This window comes from Gopherus evgoodei, chromosome 6, assembly GCF_007399415.2.
Source record: "Gopherus evgoodei ecotype Sinaloan lineage chromosome 6, rGopEvg1_v1.p, whole genome shotgun sequence".
In the NCBI taxonomy this organism is placed as follows: Eukaryota; Metazoa; Chordata; order Testudines; family Testudinidae; genus Gopherus; species Gopherus evgoodei.
The window spans coordinates 637,012-653,718 of NC_044327.1; the positions used below are offsets into that span (position 1 = coordinate 637,012).

Here is a 16,707-nt window from a genome sequence, read left to right on the forward strand (position 1 = left end):
CTCCTAGATCAGTGTCTGTACATTGACCCGTTAACCTTTTACTCCCAATCAGGGCTATTGCAGGTGATGGATTCCTTACGCCACCTGATCTTAAACCAAATTTTGCACCCCCTTAATAATCTGTAACGTTATTCCCTGACCACAAGAAACTTCTATACCTAAACTCTGTAGCGTACACTTTTTAAAAAAATCATTGTCTTAGTAAAATCTGAGGCTGTGAGGGACCTCAGGAGATCCAACCCCCTGCTCAATACAGGACTGATCCCCCACTAAATCCCCACCTGGCCTCCTCCGGGGTTGAGCTCATAATTCTGGGTTTAGCAAGCCAATGCTCAAGCCACTGAGCTATCCTTCCCCCCTACGTTGACACTTGTGTGAGATCCTGGCTCCTGCTCCTTTGCAAGGTGTGTGCATCTGCTCAACAATTTTGTGTTGTGCTGCTCCCCTGCTGCAAACCAGGCAGGCAGGCTTGGTGGCCGGAGGAGGTGGGTCGAGCCCAGGTTCCCTTTGTCAGACGCCTGGTTGAGATGTATCCTAGCCCTCCTTAATCATCTCTTGTCTAAGCTGACCAGCCCTAATGTCTGTAGTCTTGTCTCATACTTTGGAAGCCTGCTATTTACCCCTTTCAGTTGTAAAAATGGACTTTTGATTCCTACCCTTTCTTTCCTATCTGCTAACCAATTACTGATCCATGAGGGTGAGGGGCTTGAGCGGTCTGGAGTAGCTAGTAACTGTGAGTGGGAACCTCAGGGCAGACTGTTGAGAAGCAGGGCACAACCCCCAAATCGGTTGTGTGTTCTAGACTTAGATTTCACCAAGTGTCAGATTCTGGATGACGTGCCTTTTATGACTTTTAAATGAAAACTTGCTATTTGGGGATAATTTAAGCATTCTATGCAGAGGACTAGAAATGTTTTTATTGACCTGTATTTTAGATCATTTTAACATTCGCTGGAATCAAAGTTTTAAATCTGTTCTTATCACTTTAATAACTGATATTTCCTCTATCTCAGGACTAGCTATTAAACTGATTTTTTGGAATAGGGAGATGGAATAGCAGCTTCCTCCAGCCACTGCACACAGCACCCTGTTATTGTGGCACTGAACCTCCAGGAACGCTGGACCTCCCTATGGAGAGAATATCGTGGTTGAAGAGCAAAGTGGTGTTGTCTGTGTTACCATTTGGTTTGTACTAAGAGTATGGTTTCAAGTCATTTGTAACTCTTTCATCAGTTATTAGTTACTCTTTCATCAGTTATTAGTTACATTGGTCTACAATTTTTGAGAAGTCGTCTGCTTCAGAGATAAAATGTGATATTTCTTATGTATTATGATGTGCTGAATTCAAATATGACAATTAAAACAACTGATTGGCTACTGTTTCTAAGATATTTAAGTTTTTACATTTTATGTCTATATATATTGTGTAGATAGTAGAGTTTTAATCATAAATTGTAAACCTAGGTCTTTTCATGTGTTTATGGTTGCTTTACTTCATAATATTTCTCCTGTCCTGTTTATGTAACACTTTAAAAATCAGCAAAAGGGTTATATAAATAAAATTTATTATGAAACAAAAGGCAAAAAACTATTATGTACATAGTTTAGTCCTATTCAGTGTCTACTCGGTGCTTCTTGGCTTGTCTCTTGCATTCATTAAATGGAGCATCTCTTGTCACTGTCTAGCAATAGTCTGCAAGCATTGATGGGCTCCATTTGCCCTGATAGCCTCCCAGGAGATTCCACTGCTGTAGTCTGGAGCCCAACAGCTCTGCCTTACTCTTGGGTAGTTCCAAATCCCTGACAAGGTCATTCAGTTCACCTTGTGTTATGAGGTATGTTTCAGAGGAGGAGGATGGGAGAAAATGTGGGTCCTGTGACATTGATGGTTCAGGACCAGAAGTTTCATCCTCTTCCTCTTCCTCATCTGAATCAAGTGAGAATGATTCTGGTGCATCAGGAACCGGCAGTCTTTCTCCGTGGGGTACTGGGCATATAGCTGATGGAATGTTTGGATAATGCACAGTCCACTTTTTCTTCTTTGACACACCTTTCCCAACTGGAGGCACCATGCAGAAGTAACAATTGCTGGTATGATCTATTGGCTCTCTCCAAATCATTGGCACTGCAAAAGGCATAGATTTCCTTTTCCTGTTCAACCACTAGCAAAGATTTGTTGCACAAGTGTTGCAGCATATGTGTGGGGCCCACCTTTTGTCCTGATCTCCAATTTTGCAGCCAAAATAAAGGTGATAGGCTTTCTTAACCATAGTGGTTATACTGCGCTTTTCTGATGCAAAAGTCACTTCACCACAAACATAGCAGAAGTTATCTGCACTGTTCACACAAGTACGAGGCATCTCTGCTCACTTTGGCTAACCAGAAATGTGTCCCTTTGCAAAATCAAACACTGACAAATAAGAGAGCACGACACTGTATGATTTCTAGAGCTGATATAGGGCAATTTATTCAGCAGAGTGATGTAAGCTTCGTTATAATTGCATCATCCATGACTTCTAGGAATAACATGATGCAATTCATATCATGTATGACGCAATACCAGCTTCAGATTGCATCATTCATTGTTTTGGCTAAAAAACAAGTACTGTCCAAACCCAGTCATAGATTTATTCATAGATCCAGTCAAAGATGTATTTTAGTCATTTCTGGTTTAAATTGAGATCCCTTCCCTTTATAAAGCACTTATCCTCCGCCATTCTCAAGTCAAGGGTCATATATACTGACCCAATAGCATATCTTGAAAACTAGAGCCAATCAACAATTTTAAGCATCATTTTCGTTCTCAGTGACCCGGAATTAGTAAAGTTGGACTACATTTATTTCAGAAGCATTTTGGCTGTAGAGCAGTGTTATTAGGCCTCTGAGTTTAAAGGCTGTTCTTGCAGATTTTATTTGTTGTTGTTTGTAGGTCAGTTAAATAGCTGCTTTCTTAGTCTATTCTGTGTAGGGTCTTAAACCGCTCTCGTTAGTATATCTTCCAGAATTAATTGCATGGTTTGGATCATTCTTTCCCTCATCTCCCTGCAGAAAAGAGAATTTCCATCCCTTTCCTGTTGGGAAAATGCCAATGTCTTAACCTAGGAAACAGTCTCTGTAAATGTTTTGCCCAGATGAGGGATAGTTCATAGGAGTAGAAGAGGAGGAAGGTTGTGGCACTTTGAGTCACATTCCTAGCTTGACTCAAAGAAAATAATTAAAAAAAAAAAGTGTCCGGGGCCGGTGTGCGAGCGGCTTGGGGCAGCAGAACAGTGGGTGGGTTTTGTGCAAACGAGGAGTGTACAGGGAACTGTCTTTTTTATTTTTTTAACAGAATTGTGTGTCAAGGGTTCTTGCTTTGAATTCTTCCACTGGAGTCATTTTAGGGAAGTGAGCCTCACTTGGAGTTACCTAGTTACGGTGTTTGTTGCATGGCTCAGAGCTTGCCACGGTGAGGTAGAAAGCGGTGGGGGCAGGGGGTGTGCACGCACCGCAGCGCATCGGCTCTATGAGCTAAAATGTGAAAACATTATCTAAAAACTGTAGCTGTTCTTATCAGTTTAATTTCTTCAAATAGACATCTGCAAGCCATTGTCCTGAAGATGGAATCTCCTGCAGCTGTTTTTGAAAAAATTGATGCTGCCCTACAGATCTATGCTTCTGCTGAAACTGATTTGCATATGTACTGCACTGCTGAAACCTTGAAAGAACTTTCTCTTTCTTCTTCTCTTTCAGCTACACCCTCATCGACAGCTGCTGTTCCTGTGTGTTTCACATCCCAGAAAACCCAATGGAAGCCTGGCCCAGAGACCCAGACCACCTAGCAAGGATGAAAATATCAGGAGCTGGCAGAAGAAAACCCCAGCAGGCATCTCTACAGGAAGATTGAGCAGCAGAAGGCCAGCTCTTCGGGACCTCACATCCAGGAGCAAGAACGTCTGAACAGCTCCTCAGGAGGAGGACCCCAGAAGATCCCTGCTTATTTCCCAGGTCCAGGATGCTGAACACCGCCCTGCTGCTCCTGAGACGGATGACACTGGAGGAGCCCCCCTGAGGATCCAGGACCAGGTTGCTGATGGGCACCCCGCCGAGAAGGATGCCACCAGCAGAGCCCCCCCAGTGACTGAGGACCAGGATGCTGATGGCCGCCTTGCCAGGAAGGATGCCACTGGAGGAGTCCACCAGATGACCAAGGACCGGGATGCTGATCGCCGCCCCGCCAGGAGAGACGCCACCATAGGAGTCCCCCCAACAACCGAGGACTGGGATGCTGATCACCACCCTGCCGGTAGGGACTCTGCCAGAGGAGCCCCCCCGACAACCGAGGACCGGGATGCTGATCGCTGCCCCTCTGGGAAGGGCGCTGCCAGAGGAGCCTCCTACATGACCGAGGACCAAGAGGCTGATCCCTATCCCGCAGGGAAGGATGCCACCGGAGGAGCCCCCCAAACGACCCAGGACCAGGATGCTGAGCACCACTCCACTGGGAAGGATGCCGCCGGAGGAGCCCCCCAGAGGACTGAGGACCGTGATGCTGAGCGCTGCCCTGCCAGGAAGGATGCCACCGGAGGAGCCCCCCAGATGATCTGGGACCGGGATGCCGAGCGCTGCTCTGCTGTTCCAGAAAGGCATGCTCCAGAAGGAACAACCTCCTCAACCCGAGACTCTGAAACTTCTTACCACCCTCCTGTCCGGAGGAGGGCAGCTCAAAGGGGAATGGACTCCAGAGCCCTGAATCTCAATGCCACACGCTGTCCTTCCGGGCAAAGAGACATCGTGGCCAGTGAGTCCAGCACAGCCCCAGGAGTGACTTCACCTCCTCAAGCTTCTTCACCGGACCCAGAGGAATCACCTGGTGAGTCTGCGGGCACAACAGGAGTCCACCCTACAGAGGGTGAGGCAGGGGACGACGACCACATCTACTTCCAGTACCCACTCCCTACAGGCCTCCTCCTCTGCCCCTTCTGCCTCCCCGTCCACAGAGTCCAGACCCTCGGGGCCCTCAGCAAGCACGTTCGCAAGACCTACAACAAACAGATTGTTTTCTGCTGTAGCCGCTGCAATGCCCCCTTCGAGGCTCAAAAGAGATGCCAGTCCCATCACACCAAATGCAAGGGACCCCTCACGATCACGAAGGTGAATCCTGCTGATGTCCTGCGGAGCTCCAACCCCGACCCCCACTGATAGTCCGGCTTCAGTACCCCAACCAGCATCCCCACCATCACGGCAGGTAAGGGGGGACCAACCACTAATCAAGGAAAGCACAACCCCCACTTCGAGGACCAATGATTCCACCAAAAGGACCAGCCCCATCTCCAGAATCCCCACGCTGGACCCTGCTGTGAAGGGGATCGCTGCCACCTCCCAGGTCAACAACCTCACCATCGCCTCAGCAACCTCATACAAAACATCCGGCATGACACGACCACGAGATGGTGCAGGGCTTCCCCACAGGCAACCTCATGTCGCCCTGCCATAGAAGCAGCTAACACTGCACCCCAGGCCACACGGCGAGACCCAGTCGACGTAGGAGCCTCCCGCAGCCCCCAGTTCCCATGGCCAGACTCTGCCCCCGGGAGACCCCACACCCCCTCCAAGGTTACCCAACGAGCCTCCAATTGCCAAAAATTCCATGCCCCACCGAGGACCCCTCACTCAGATACCACCTGTATACAGCCGGATACCACCTGCAGAAGATCTCGAACCATCCTCAGTGCTTCCAAACAGAGCCATGCCCCCACAAAGCCCAGCACTGGTGCTTCCAGAACCCCACTTCCTCCCGGAAGATCCAGAGCTGGCTCTGAGACACCGAGTGCGCCCCCCCCACATCAGGACCCTCGCCTCAGGACCCACCTGAACACTGCTCCCTAGGTCGAGGAACAAGAAGGCCAGCACCTGAATCCGTGGAGACACCGCAGCAGGAGGAACGATGGCCACGAGCGAGGGTCGCCACACCATGGCAAGCTGCCTGGATGGGAGAACTGGCAAAGGCTGAGGACTTCGAGACCTTCAACAGCCTGATGGACAGACTGACTGCAGAACTCTCTGCGGAAATTGCTACCAGAAGGAGGGAAACCCAGGAGACCTCACAGGCCACGCGCAGATTCCCTGCACCAGGTCGTAACAACACCGCCAGAGAAGGCAGGAGAAGGCATGTCGGCCACCACTACGATCTGGCGGCTGCATCCCATATACAGAAATTATACAGGATGAACCGGCCGAAAGCCATGAGGGAGATCCTCGACAGGACCTCCTCATACTGTGCCATCCAGCCTGAGAGACTCCACTCCTACTTCAAGGACGTGTTCGACAACGAGGCCCAGACCAACTTGCGATGTCCGGAGTGCCTTCCCCTGCTACCCCGGATCGACCTCACTGAAGATCTAGAGCAAGATTTCTCCTCCCAGGAGGTGCAGGAGAGACTGACGAGGACCAAAAGCGGTGCCCCTGGAAAAGATGGCATCTGCTACCACCTGCTGAGGAAGCAAGACCCTGGCTGCTTGGTGCTTGCTGCCATCTTCACCAAATGCAAGCAGTTCCATCGCGTTCCTCGCTCCTGGAAAAAGTCCATGACAGTCCTCATTCACAAAAAAGGGGACTGAGACGACCCTGGCAAGTGGAGGCCCATCTACCTCTGCTCCACCATCTACAAGCTGTACACTATCTGCCTCGTGGCAAGGATCACAGAGTGGTCAGTTTGCGGGGGTGCCATCAGTTCAGTCCAGAAGGACTTCATGTCCTCCAAGGGATGCTATGAGCATAACTTCCTCCTTCAGATGGCCATCCAGGAGGTCAGGAGGTCCAAGGGGCAGTGTGTTGTAGTGTGGCTCGACCTGACCAATGCCTTCGTGTCCATACCCCACCACCACATCTTCGCCACCCTGGGAGAATTCGGGATGCTGGCTACTTTCATCCAGATCCTCCGGGACCTCTACAAGGACTGCACCACCACCATCCGTGCCACGGACAGAGAGACGGAAGCCATCCTCATCTGCCGTGGCATGAAACAAGGATGCCCCCTCAGTCTCATCATTTTCAACCTGGCCATGGAACTGCTCACCGAGCCATCTCCAACAGCCTGACCGGCTTCGACCTGCATGGGAAGAAAATCAACATTCTGGCCTACGCGAATGATCTGGCCCTGGTCGCCGGCAGCTTGGAAAGCCTCCAGCAAATGCTTGACATCACCAGCCAAGCTGCTGAGTGGATGGGCCTGCATTTCAACCCCAAAAAGTGCGCCTCCCTCCACGTCGATGGTGGCACCAGGGTGCTGGTCCGGCCTTCCCGGTTCCTTATCCAGGGCGAGTCCATGACCTCCCTTGAAGAGGAAGAGAGATACCAACACTTCGGCACACCCACAGGAGTCCCTGTCTGGCAGACCCCCAAAGACACCATCGCAGAGATCCTGCGAGACGTGGCCCAAATCGACTCCTCCTTGCTCGCCCCCTGGCAAAAGATCAACGCCCTCAACACATTCCTGACCCCCCATATCTCCTTTGTCCTGAGGGGATCAGCCATGGCCAAGGTGCCCCTGAAAAAGGCCGACAGCACCATCAGACAGCTGGTGAAGAAATGGCTCCACCTTCCCCAGAGGGCGTACACGGACATCATCTACATTTCCCACAGACAGGGCGGTGCCAACGTACCTTTGGTGGGGGATTTGTGTGACATGGTAGTGATGACCCACGCCTTCCACCTCCTAACATGCCCGGACCCAACAGTGAGGAGCATCGCACAGGAGTCTGTATGGGGTGTGGTCAGGAAATGCATCACCAGGGCCCCCTCCGAGCGGGACGTTGCCACTTACCTCAGCGGCTCCCTGGAGGCTGAGTTCAGGAGAGAAGGAGGAGATCTATCCTCTCTCTGATCCCGTGCCCGTAACACCTCAAGACACCTGGGCAAGAGGATCAGCTGCTACTGGAAGTGGTGTGAGGAACGCCGGGAGCTGGGAATACTGGTGCCACGCGTAAAGACCACGGACCACACCATCGTCACCCTGACCGCCAGAGCCATGCTAGAAAGGTCCCTGAAAGACGCCATCCACTACCACTACACTGAGAACCTCAAACGGAAGCCGGACCAGGGCAAGGTGTTCGAGGTGTCCAGCAAGTGGGATGCCAGTAACCACTTCCTCCCCAGGGGCAGCTTCACCAGGTTAACCGACTGGCGGTTCATCCACAGGGCCCGAATCAACAGCGTTCCCCTCAACGGAGCCATCCGCCATGGCAGCTGGGACAAGCACTACAGGAAGTGCGGCTACGTGAACAAGACCCTGCCGCACGTCCTGTGTGGATGCAAGCAGCACTCTGGAGCCTGGCGGCACCACCACAACGCCATCCAGAACTGACTAGTGAAAGCCATCCCACTGTCCCTGGGGAAGATCACTGTCGACTCCGCCATCCCCGGGACAGACAGCCGACTGCGACCCGACATCGTTGTGACAGATGCAGAAAAGAAGAAGGTCCTCCTGGTAGACGTCATGGTGCCTTTCGAAAACCGGTCCCCTGCCTTCCACGAGGCCCGAGCATGGAAGGAGTCGAAGTATGCCTCGCTGGCTGAGACCCTGAGAGCCCAGGGCTACGAAGTCCAGGTACACGCCCTGATTGTGGGAGCCCTGGGCTCATGGGACCCCCGCAACAAGCTGGTTCTGAGAGCATGTGGGGTCGGTCGACGCTATGCCCGGCTCATGAGACAGCTCATGGTGTCCAACACCATCAGGTGGTCCAGAGACATTTATACCGAGCACATCACCGGACACCGCCAATACCACACTGAGTAATTGAGACAGCCAACCAGGGAAATAACCCACTTCCTTCCCTAAGGGACCAAGGGATGCACCCCACCCATGTACCTATCCACCACACTGATACTGACTTGGACTCCTTATTCATTCCATGGGTGGCGAACCCGAGCCCACTTATTCACTGACACTTTAAAAACTCTTGCACTCCAATCTGGGTCTATGCCAGTTATGCGATATGTATGTATCTTTTCATCCTTGCAAACAATATCTGTAACCCCCCCATAACCCAAGCCTGACCCCAGATATACAGGACCTTCCCTCTCAACCTATGTATACTTCATTTCAAACATTTGCTTTAATAAATTTTTTAAATCTGATATGTCCTTGATGTGAGGACTGTGTATTAGCTTGATTTTTGAAATGGGTGGGTTAGAACAGAAGCTTGCTTTATCTTCCCCATGCATCGAGCTGGTATTACAGTGCCTCCAGGAACGGTGTATCTCCTTTAGGGGAGAACCTTCTGGTTTGAAAAACAGAGAAGAGTTGAACTGTGACAATCTTTCTTTCAAGCAGATTTTTTTGAAGTAGCAGAAAAATCTGGTGTCTTTAGCGTTCTTGTTTCTTTATGATAAACACAATACAGTTAAAATTTCTTGGAAGTGTTTTATGAGTCTATAGATGTGAGAGGTTCTTTTTTGTCTTGCTAGAGAATTATTTAAGAAGCTGTACTCCTTTCTGCTGTGAGTCTTTTCAACAGTATGAGGGACAAATGCTTTCCAGACTCTGGGTCTGTTGGGGAGATGGTTGTTGTTTTGGTTTTGGTTTTTTTTGGGGGTGGTTGGTAATATTTGAGGTTACGTGTATATCAACAACTTCCTGAGTTACACGACTTCTCCCCACCCGGCCTACGTTCTATGTATCTTGGTTCGTAAGATCGAAACAAGGCACTAGGTGTCATGCTGCACCCGGCACACAGGGGCCCCAATCCTGATTTTTTCCCCCCAGACCTACTGTAATCTAAATGCTAAATAATAACCCTTAACTTCTCATTGTTGCCACCCTCACTATTGGAAAATCCCCAAAATCACGACTGTGGCTTACAAATCGTGAGGATTCTTTTTTTAAACAATGTAATGTGGGTTCTCTTTCTTTCCCTTCTGGTTTTCTGAACCAGGCAAGCTAGAAACTTACCTTTCTAGTGCAGCCAGAGCCCCAGAGAGCAGGAGCCCCCGGCGCCTGGGGCTGGCAGGCAGTGGGGTTCCTCACGGTTGTGTGTTCCACACTTTGATCTCACCCACCAAGTATCAAGTGTGAACTCCTCAGGCACTAGAACAGCCTTAACATGGAGTCACAGACAGCCCCCTTGGGCACCCTGACTCTATCTTGCCCCCCAGGTGTAGTAGAAGCTGCTGTAACACGCAAGCTCTGTATGTCCTTTAGGGCTAACCCTGGCCAAACAGCCGGGATCCCTTGCTTATGCTTAGAAGGCGTGCCGTCTCCCTGAAGTCCAAGCAGCATCGGGGGTGGGGACAACAGTTTCTTCCTGACAGGGATTTTTATTCCATTCCCCCAGAGCTCAAACTGATGGGGGTAAGTGTTTGTGCAGGTCTCTGCCTCCTCGTGGGTGTGTGAGGGGGAGCAATCAACCAAGTCTTTTGTCCATGGATGATCCGCAGTGGCTTGTCTGATGTCTCAGTCAGGGCCTTCTCTTGTTGGAAAGGAGATGACGCCTCTTCTGGTAAACTAACATTTTACACTTGGTAATGCTTCTCTCCTGACCGGTGGCAGGGTGGTGGCAAGGGGGTTTACAACTTTAGTGCCAACGCTTATATATTACCTTACAACATGGGCTACGGCTCTTATAGGTGAGAATAACACATGCAGCAACTCACGAGCTTGTCATAAACTCTAAACACTAAACACATTTTTATAAATCTAAGGCCTGTTTTAACAACACTAACAAACAGGTGAGCAAGACTAGATTCCAGCCATGCGTTTGTCTCTTTTCAGTAAGGCCTGGGGGCCTTGGTGTGAGCTGGCACCTGGTCTACCAGTGTCAGAAGAGGATCTTCCCTCTCTTGTCCCCAGGTGTCTGTACTGGGGGCAGTACTGTTCAACTTATTCATAAATGATCTGGGGAAAGGGGTAAACAGTGAGGTGGCAAAATTTGCAGATGATACAAAATTGCTCAAGATAGTTAAGTCCCAGGCAGACTGCGAAGTGCCACCAAAGAGATCTCACAAAACTGGGTGATGGGACAACCAAATGGCACATGAATATCGGTGCTGATAAGTGCAAAGTAACGCACATTGGAAAACATAATCCCAACTATCCCTATAAATTAAAAAGCCTCTGCAAAATTTCAAGAGAACATTGAACACACTGGCCCCAAAAACAAATTGCCTAAAGAAAAGGGTTGGTATAACCAGTGATGTGCTGCAAAAATATTAACAACAGGTTCCCTCCTCCTCCTCACCCCACGAGGGGGTCATGGCCACCTCCCTCGGACTTCTGCCCCATCCAATCCCCCACGTTACTTGACGTCCCTCGGGACCCCTGTCCCATCCACCTCCCTTCCCTGTCCCCTGACTACCCCCTGCCGCCCCACCCAACCACTCCTATTATTCCTATTTGCCCCCCAGGATCCCTGTCCCATCCAACCACCCCTTCTCCCTGTCCCCTGACCACCCCTGGAATCCCTGCCCCTGACTGCCCCCCGCCACCCCTTCTAATCCCTGCTCCTTCCTGAATGCCCCCCCAGGAACCTTGCCACCATTCAATCCCCGTTTCCTGCCTTCTGACCGCCCCACCCCTATCCACCCCCCCATGCCCCCAAACTCCCCTCCCCTCTTCCTACACCCTCTCCCTGCTCTCTGCCCCCTTATCATGCTGCCTGGAGCTGCTCGGCCAGGATCAGCACAAGCGTCGGCACCGCAGGGTCTGAGCCAGACCAGGCCGGGAGCCGCAACTGCGGGGCAGGGACCAGCACCAGAACCGTGGGGGCTGGGCTGGGCTGGAGCTGCAGGTTCGGGACCCAGCATTGGTGCCGCGGGGGCCAGGCCAGAGCCAAGGGGCCAGGACCCAGCACCGGCGCTGCGGGGAGTGAGCCGGGCTGGGCCGGGAGCCACAACCGCGGGACCAGGCCCCAGCACCGGCACCATGGGGGCCGGGCCAGGCTGGAGCCTCGGGCCGAGACCCAGCATTGGCACCGCAGATAGCCACGGGGCCTGAGCCAGGCGTACTTGGCTGGGGCAGGACCAGGCTGGGGCTGGGGGCAATCTGCCGGGGGTACAAGGCTGGAGGGAGCCGCTAAGCCGGCCACATCTCCTCTCCCCCCCGTGGCCCAGCTTACCGGCACCTGCTGCTTGTTTCAGGCTTCCTGTGAACATCTGATTTGCGGGAAGCAGGGGAGGGGGAGGAGAAGGGGGGCAGAGCATTCAGGCGAGGAAGGGGAAGTGATCTGGGGCCAGGGCGGAGTGCCGGAGCGTTTGTTACATAAAGCCCTTATAGAACTGGAACAACCGGTTCTAAAAGGACTTCTAAATTTAACAACCGGTTCCTGCGAACCAGTGTGAACCAGCTCCAGCTCACCACTGCGTATAACCCGATACTTTTAATAGATTTGGTGTTCATATTAAACATTGGGACAACTTCAGTGTTAATAAGTATCCCTATAACAATGTAGAGTGTGTATGATTTGGGGAAAAAAACTTTTCAGGTCAGATGGTAATGATGCTTCTCAGCTATTCCCTGTGCATAAACCTAAAGCTTAGCACAGCAGAAAAAACATTACAAACTTGGTCTGCTGTATAAGAAGAAAAACTGAGGCACACCACCTCATGAATGTAATAACTGACCAGTGGGATAATTTCCCCTAAACCTTTAAAAGGTGGGAGCCATTGAAACCTGGCCTGCCTATACAACAAAACCACAAGAAAGTCTGGGGGTAATTCCTCTGTTTTGCTTGCAATCAGCAAGGATATTTGTAAAAGGAAGGGCTATTTTAAGCAATAATGTGCCACCCCAGAAGGGGTAGAAACATGTTCTTTTTGTCTTTTAGAAAAACAGGAGAAGCTGGTACAAGCTGAAGAGCAACCCAGAATACCATGGATCTACGGTCGCACTAAAGATTGTGTTTTATGTTTTGTGTTTTGGCTTGTGGTGTTTGTCTTGTTGTTAGCATTGTTGTGTATTGTGTTACAAAAAAGAAAATACTGCATTAGGCAGAAAAGGATTAACAAGCATTTTAACTGTATTTACAGAAACCGATGTTGCTGAAGGGCAGAGGTCAAGAAATGCCCGTCTGTTAACAGAGAAACATCCTTAGGTGATAAAGGCACATATAAAGGCAAAATATGCATGAGACACGAGGTTTATCTGTTGCTGGGAATAAATGGACGAACATAAAAAAAATTAAAGTACAAAGTGAAATTACCAAGGGACAAAAGGGTATGTAAAAACATTGGTTACTAAAATAATAAGGACAGCCCTGCCTGACCCCCAGCTCTGAGTCTGACCCAAAGCCCATCTCCCCCTCCAGCCCTGGGCAACAGCAGCATCACCCCAGGCAGTGACAGCCTATTGGTTGTCAGCTCAGGCACCAACCATCACTCAGCGACAGCCCATTGGCTGCCAGCTGGTGAGAAACCATCACCTCGTGACAGACAGAAAACAACAGTGCATGCAAGCGGATACACCCTGTGATCACACCCGACTGCACCTTCTCACCAGGCAGGAGGCAGCACCGCTCCTGCAGTCTCTGTTCCTTCTCCTGGCAGTGGGAACCAACACCGGCCTGGCCTTGATCTACTGCTCACAGGCGTGTGCCGCGCTCTGAGCGCACAAGGCCCTGATGGCTCCACTCAGCATCGCTGTCAGACAATGTCACTTAGTGAACACCCAATAGGCGACGAGTCTGTCAGAAAACATGAGGCAGACCAACAATAGCTGGTACCACCCCTCTTCTCAAGCAGCTCATGTCACTCCCACCAGCAACCACCAACCACTGCAGCACCCACCCTGCACCTCAGTTCCTCTTTCGGTCCCTTCCCCTCCCACCTCTAGATAACAAGAGCCACCAGTGTGAGCTCTAGGGTGGGGACAGCAATATTTCCAGAAAAGAAAAGTTCCAAGAGCTGGTTCCAAACCCAACAAACAGCTCAAGCACCCAATCAGCCTCTCTCCAGTGTTTCTTTCCAAGTGCCCAGTGCCCCTTCCCCAGACTGCACAAGCCCACACAGACATAAACCCCCCCCACACACACACGAACCCACATAGAGCCATATACACATAAGGGAAAGCCACACAAAACATAGAAAGAACAAATCCACACCAAAAAGTACAGCGAAAGCACACAAAAGCACAAAAACCACATACCAAAAGAATACTTAGTAAAAAACAATCTGCATGCAAAAATCATACACAAACGCACACAAAACTATGCAATGCATCCACCAAAATCACACAGGATCCACATGCACATCAACACGACAGGCAAAATACACATCAACATACAGAAAGCCAGGCAGGGTTTGAGTCTCACAGCGAAGAGGGTGAGCACAAAGGTGGTTTGGGGAGCAAAGACTGAGGGGGAGTCAGGGGCAGTGCTCTGGGCTCTGCTTGACCCCTCCTGACACAGGCGGCTGGTGGAGCACAAAGCTGGGTAGATCCGTGGAATCCGCCCTGCTCTCTGTAAAGCAAGGGGATCTTGGTGTCTTCTGAGCTGGAATTGTATTTTCTGCAGGGCAAAATGATTGGTAGAAGCCATTTGCTTAAAGAAAACTAGCACACTAAGTGAGGCTAGAACTCACATTCTCAGCATTACTCCACTCAGCACTGTTCTACAAATACTAGGCACTAACCTATTGCACCACCAAAGTACACGGTCAGAGCCTTGTCTCTGTCTTTCATGGATGGATTAGAGGGGTAGGAGGGTTGCATTAGCTAAAACAAATCAATATTTAAGGCTGCAGGATGGCAGCAGCAGAGGTCAGGAGCCTCTTTCTGTGTGATAGAGCTGGTTCCCGCCTTCCATTGCTGAGGGGAAGGTTGGTGCTTTGAGCCCATCTGGTTCTGGAACGTCCCATGGGTGAGATTAACAGGTCTCAAGAGGAAAGGAAGGGAAGGAAGTCCTTTCTATTCCTGCCTAGCTCCACTGGTCTCCTGTGGCCTTTTCAGCTCCCTACTCCCCTGTTGGGGACATGCAGAGACAAGCCCTGATCTGGGTGAGTCCCTGAGAGGCTCTGTCCCATGGAGTGTGTGTGGGAGAGGGGGAGAGTTGGATTGGGCTCCAGGGGAGAAGGTTGTGTGGGAGAGGGTGTGTTCCTTAGGTTATAAATGATGGAAAACACAGGGGCAGTGACAGTGAAGCCCCGTGTCTCAGTGTTATGACCCTGTGTGGTGCTGCCGTTCACCTTCCCCTCCTATGGTCTCATCTTTCATTGAATCCAGCATTTTTTCACCTGTCATCACCACAGAGGTGTCCCACATGCCTCAGATACAGAGTGTCCCTCTTAGAGACGCCAAGGACTGGAACTGATTTCAGCTGCTGGACAGCTCTGCTAGGTCTTTATTCATTTGCACAGGAAAATGCTAAGTGTTTAAATTCATTTCAAGCCCCCCCGCCCCCATTCAGCAAATTAGTGGAGATGGGTCTGGAAATCGATTTTCATTTGAAAAAGTTTTCCAAGGGAATCTCTTGGATTGGAATTAGGACCCTATTATCCTGCAGGGAAACATTCACCCACTGATCTATACTCGCAACAGAGATTGTCATGTATAGCCCAGAACAGGAACAGTTTTTAACCTAGGGGTTACTAAACTTTCTCTCTATACAAACACCACAGCTTCCAAACTCCCCACCCCCGCTCTGTGTCACCAGAGCACAACAACAACTCTCCTTGGAGCTCACACGGCTCCCCAGCTCCCTGCCCGTCAGTCTCTCCAGCATTGCTCCAATCCCTTAAATCAAGGTCTCAACCTCAGTTTACCTTAGGGCTAGTGCCAGTCCTCCAGTCCTCCCAGTGGGCCAATAATGTCACTCTTACCACTCAGAACCCACCCCCCAAAACCCTGTCTCTCAGCTGCCTAAGGCTCTGGGAGGGAGGTTGGATGGCGGGAGGAGGTCTAGGGTTCAGGCCCTGGATTGGGGCTGGGGATTGGGGTGCAGGCTCTGGGCAGAGTTTGGGTGCAGAAGGGGTGAGAGGCTGGTCTCTGAGAGGGAGTTTGGGTGCGGGAGGGGTTCTAGGGTGCCAGCTGTGGGATGGAGTTTGAGTGCTGTGTGCAGGCTGTGGGTGGGGGTAGGGGGAACAGGAGGAGGGGTGGAGGTGCAGGATCTGGGAGAGAGATTGAAGGTGGGTGGGAGGGGATGTATGGAGGGAGGGGGTGCAGGCTGTGGGAGGGAGTTGGGGCAGGCATATGTGGGGGGCATGCAGGCTGTGGGAGGGAGTTTGGGGGCTGGGAAGTGTGGCGGGATGGGGTGCAGGAGCTGGGAGGGAATTTTGGGGCTGGCAGGTGTGGAGGGGTGCAGGCTCTGGGAGGGAGTTTGGGGGGAGGAGGGTGTATGTGGGGAGGGGGTGAGGGTGCAGGCGCTGGAGGGAGTCAGGGGTGTGGTGCTTTCCTGGGGCTCCGGGGTGGGGTGGGGAGCCTCTGCATGCTGCTGCCCCCAGGCATCACCCTCGCAGCGTCCTATTGGCTGCAGGGGTTTGGGATGGGGGCAGCGTGTGGAGGCACATCTCTGCCCCACCCTGCCATGGGGAGGGGCCAGCAGCCATTGGAGTGAGCAGGCAGATGCCGCTCAGCTCCACTGCACTGCCCGGGGCCCTGGGAGGGGAGTGCCTGGGGGCGGCAAGTGGGGCCAAGGGAGTGACCTGGTCCCAAAACTGCTGGAGCCCCACGGACAAGATGTGGGGACCAGGACTGCCAGCCAGACAAACACCTTTAAGAGGAGGCGTCCCTCTCCCTGTCAC

The 16,707-nt window shown here is 51.4% G+C and overlaps 1 protein-coding gene, 1 non-coding gene and 1 pseudogene across 2 annotated transcripts; all 3 read left to right on the forward strand.

Annotated features, from left to right (window-relative positions):
- The first annotated feature begins 935 nt into the window (after window positions 1–935).
- On the forward strand, window positions 936–1,129 carry LOC115654106. The gene has a single exon (XR_004001096.1). It is a non-coding gene; the product is annotated as a U2 spliceosomal RNA (small nuclear RNA).
- Window positions 1,130–7,171: 6,042 nt separating this feature from the next.
- On the forward strand, window positions 7,172–8,344 carry LOC115653444 (uncharacterized protein T26G10.4-like). Its single transcript, XM_030566789.1, has 2 exons — window positions 7,172–7,827; window positions 7,888–8,344. The coding sequence occupies exons 1-2, from the start codon at window positions 7,172–7,174 to the stop codon at window positions 8,342–8,344; spliced, it is 1,113 nt and encodes a 370-aa protein (XP_030422649.1).
- A 730-nt stretch (window positions 8,345–9,074) lies between these two features.
- LOC115654108 lies at window positions 9,075–9,245 on the forward strand (annotated as a pseudogene).
- Window positions 9,246–16,707: the final 7,462 nt, after the last annotated feature.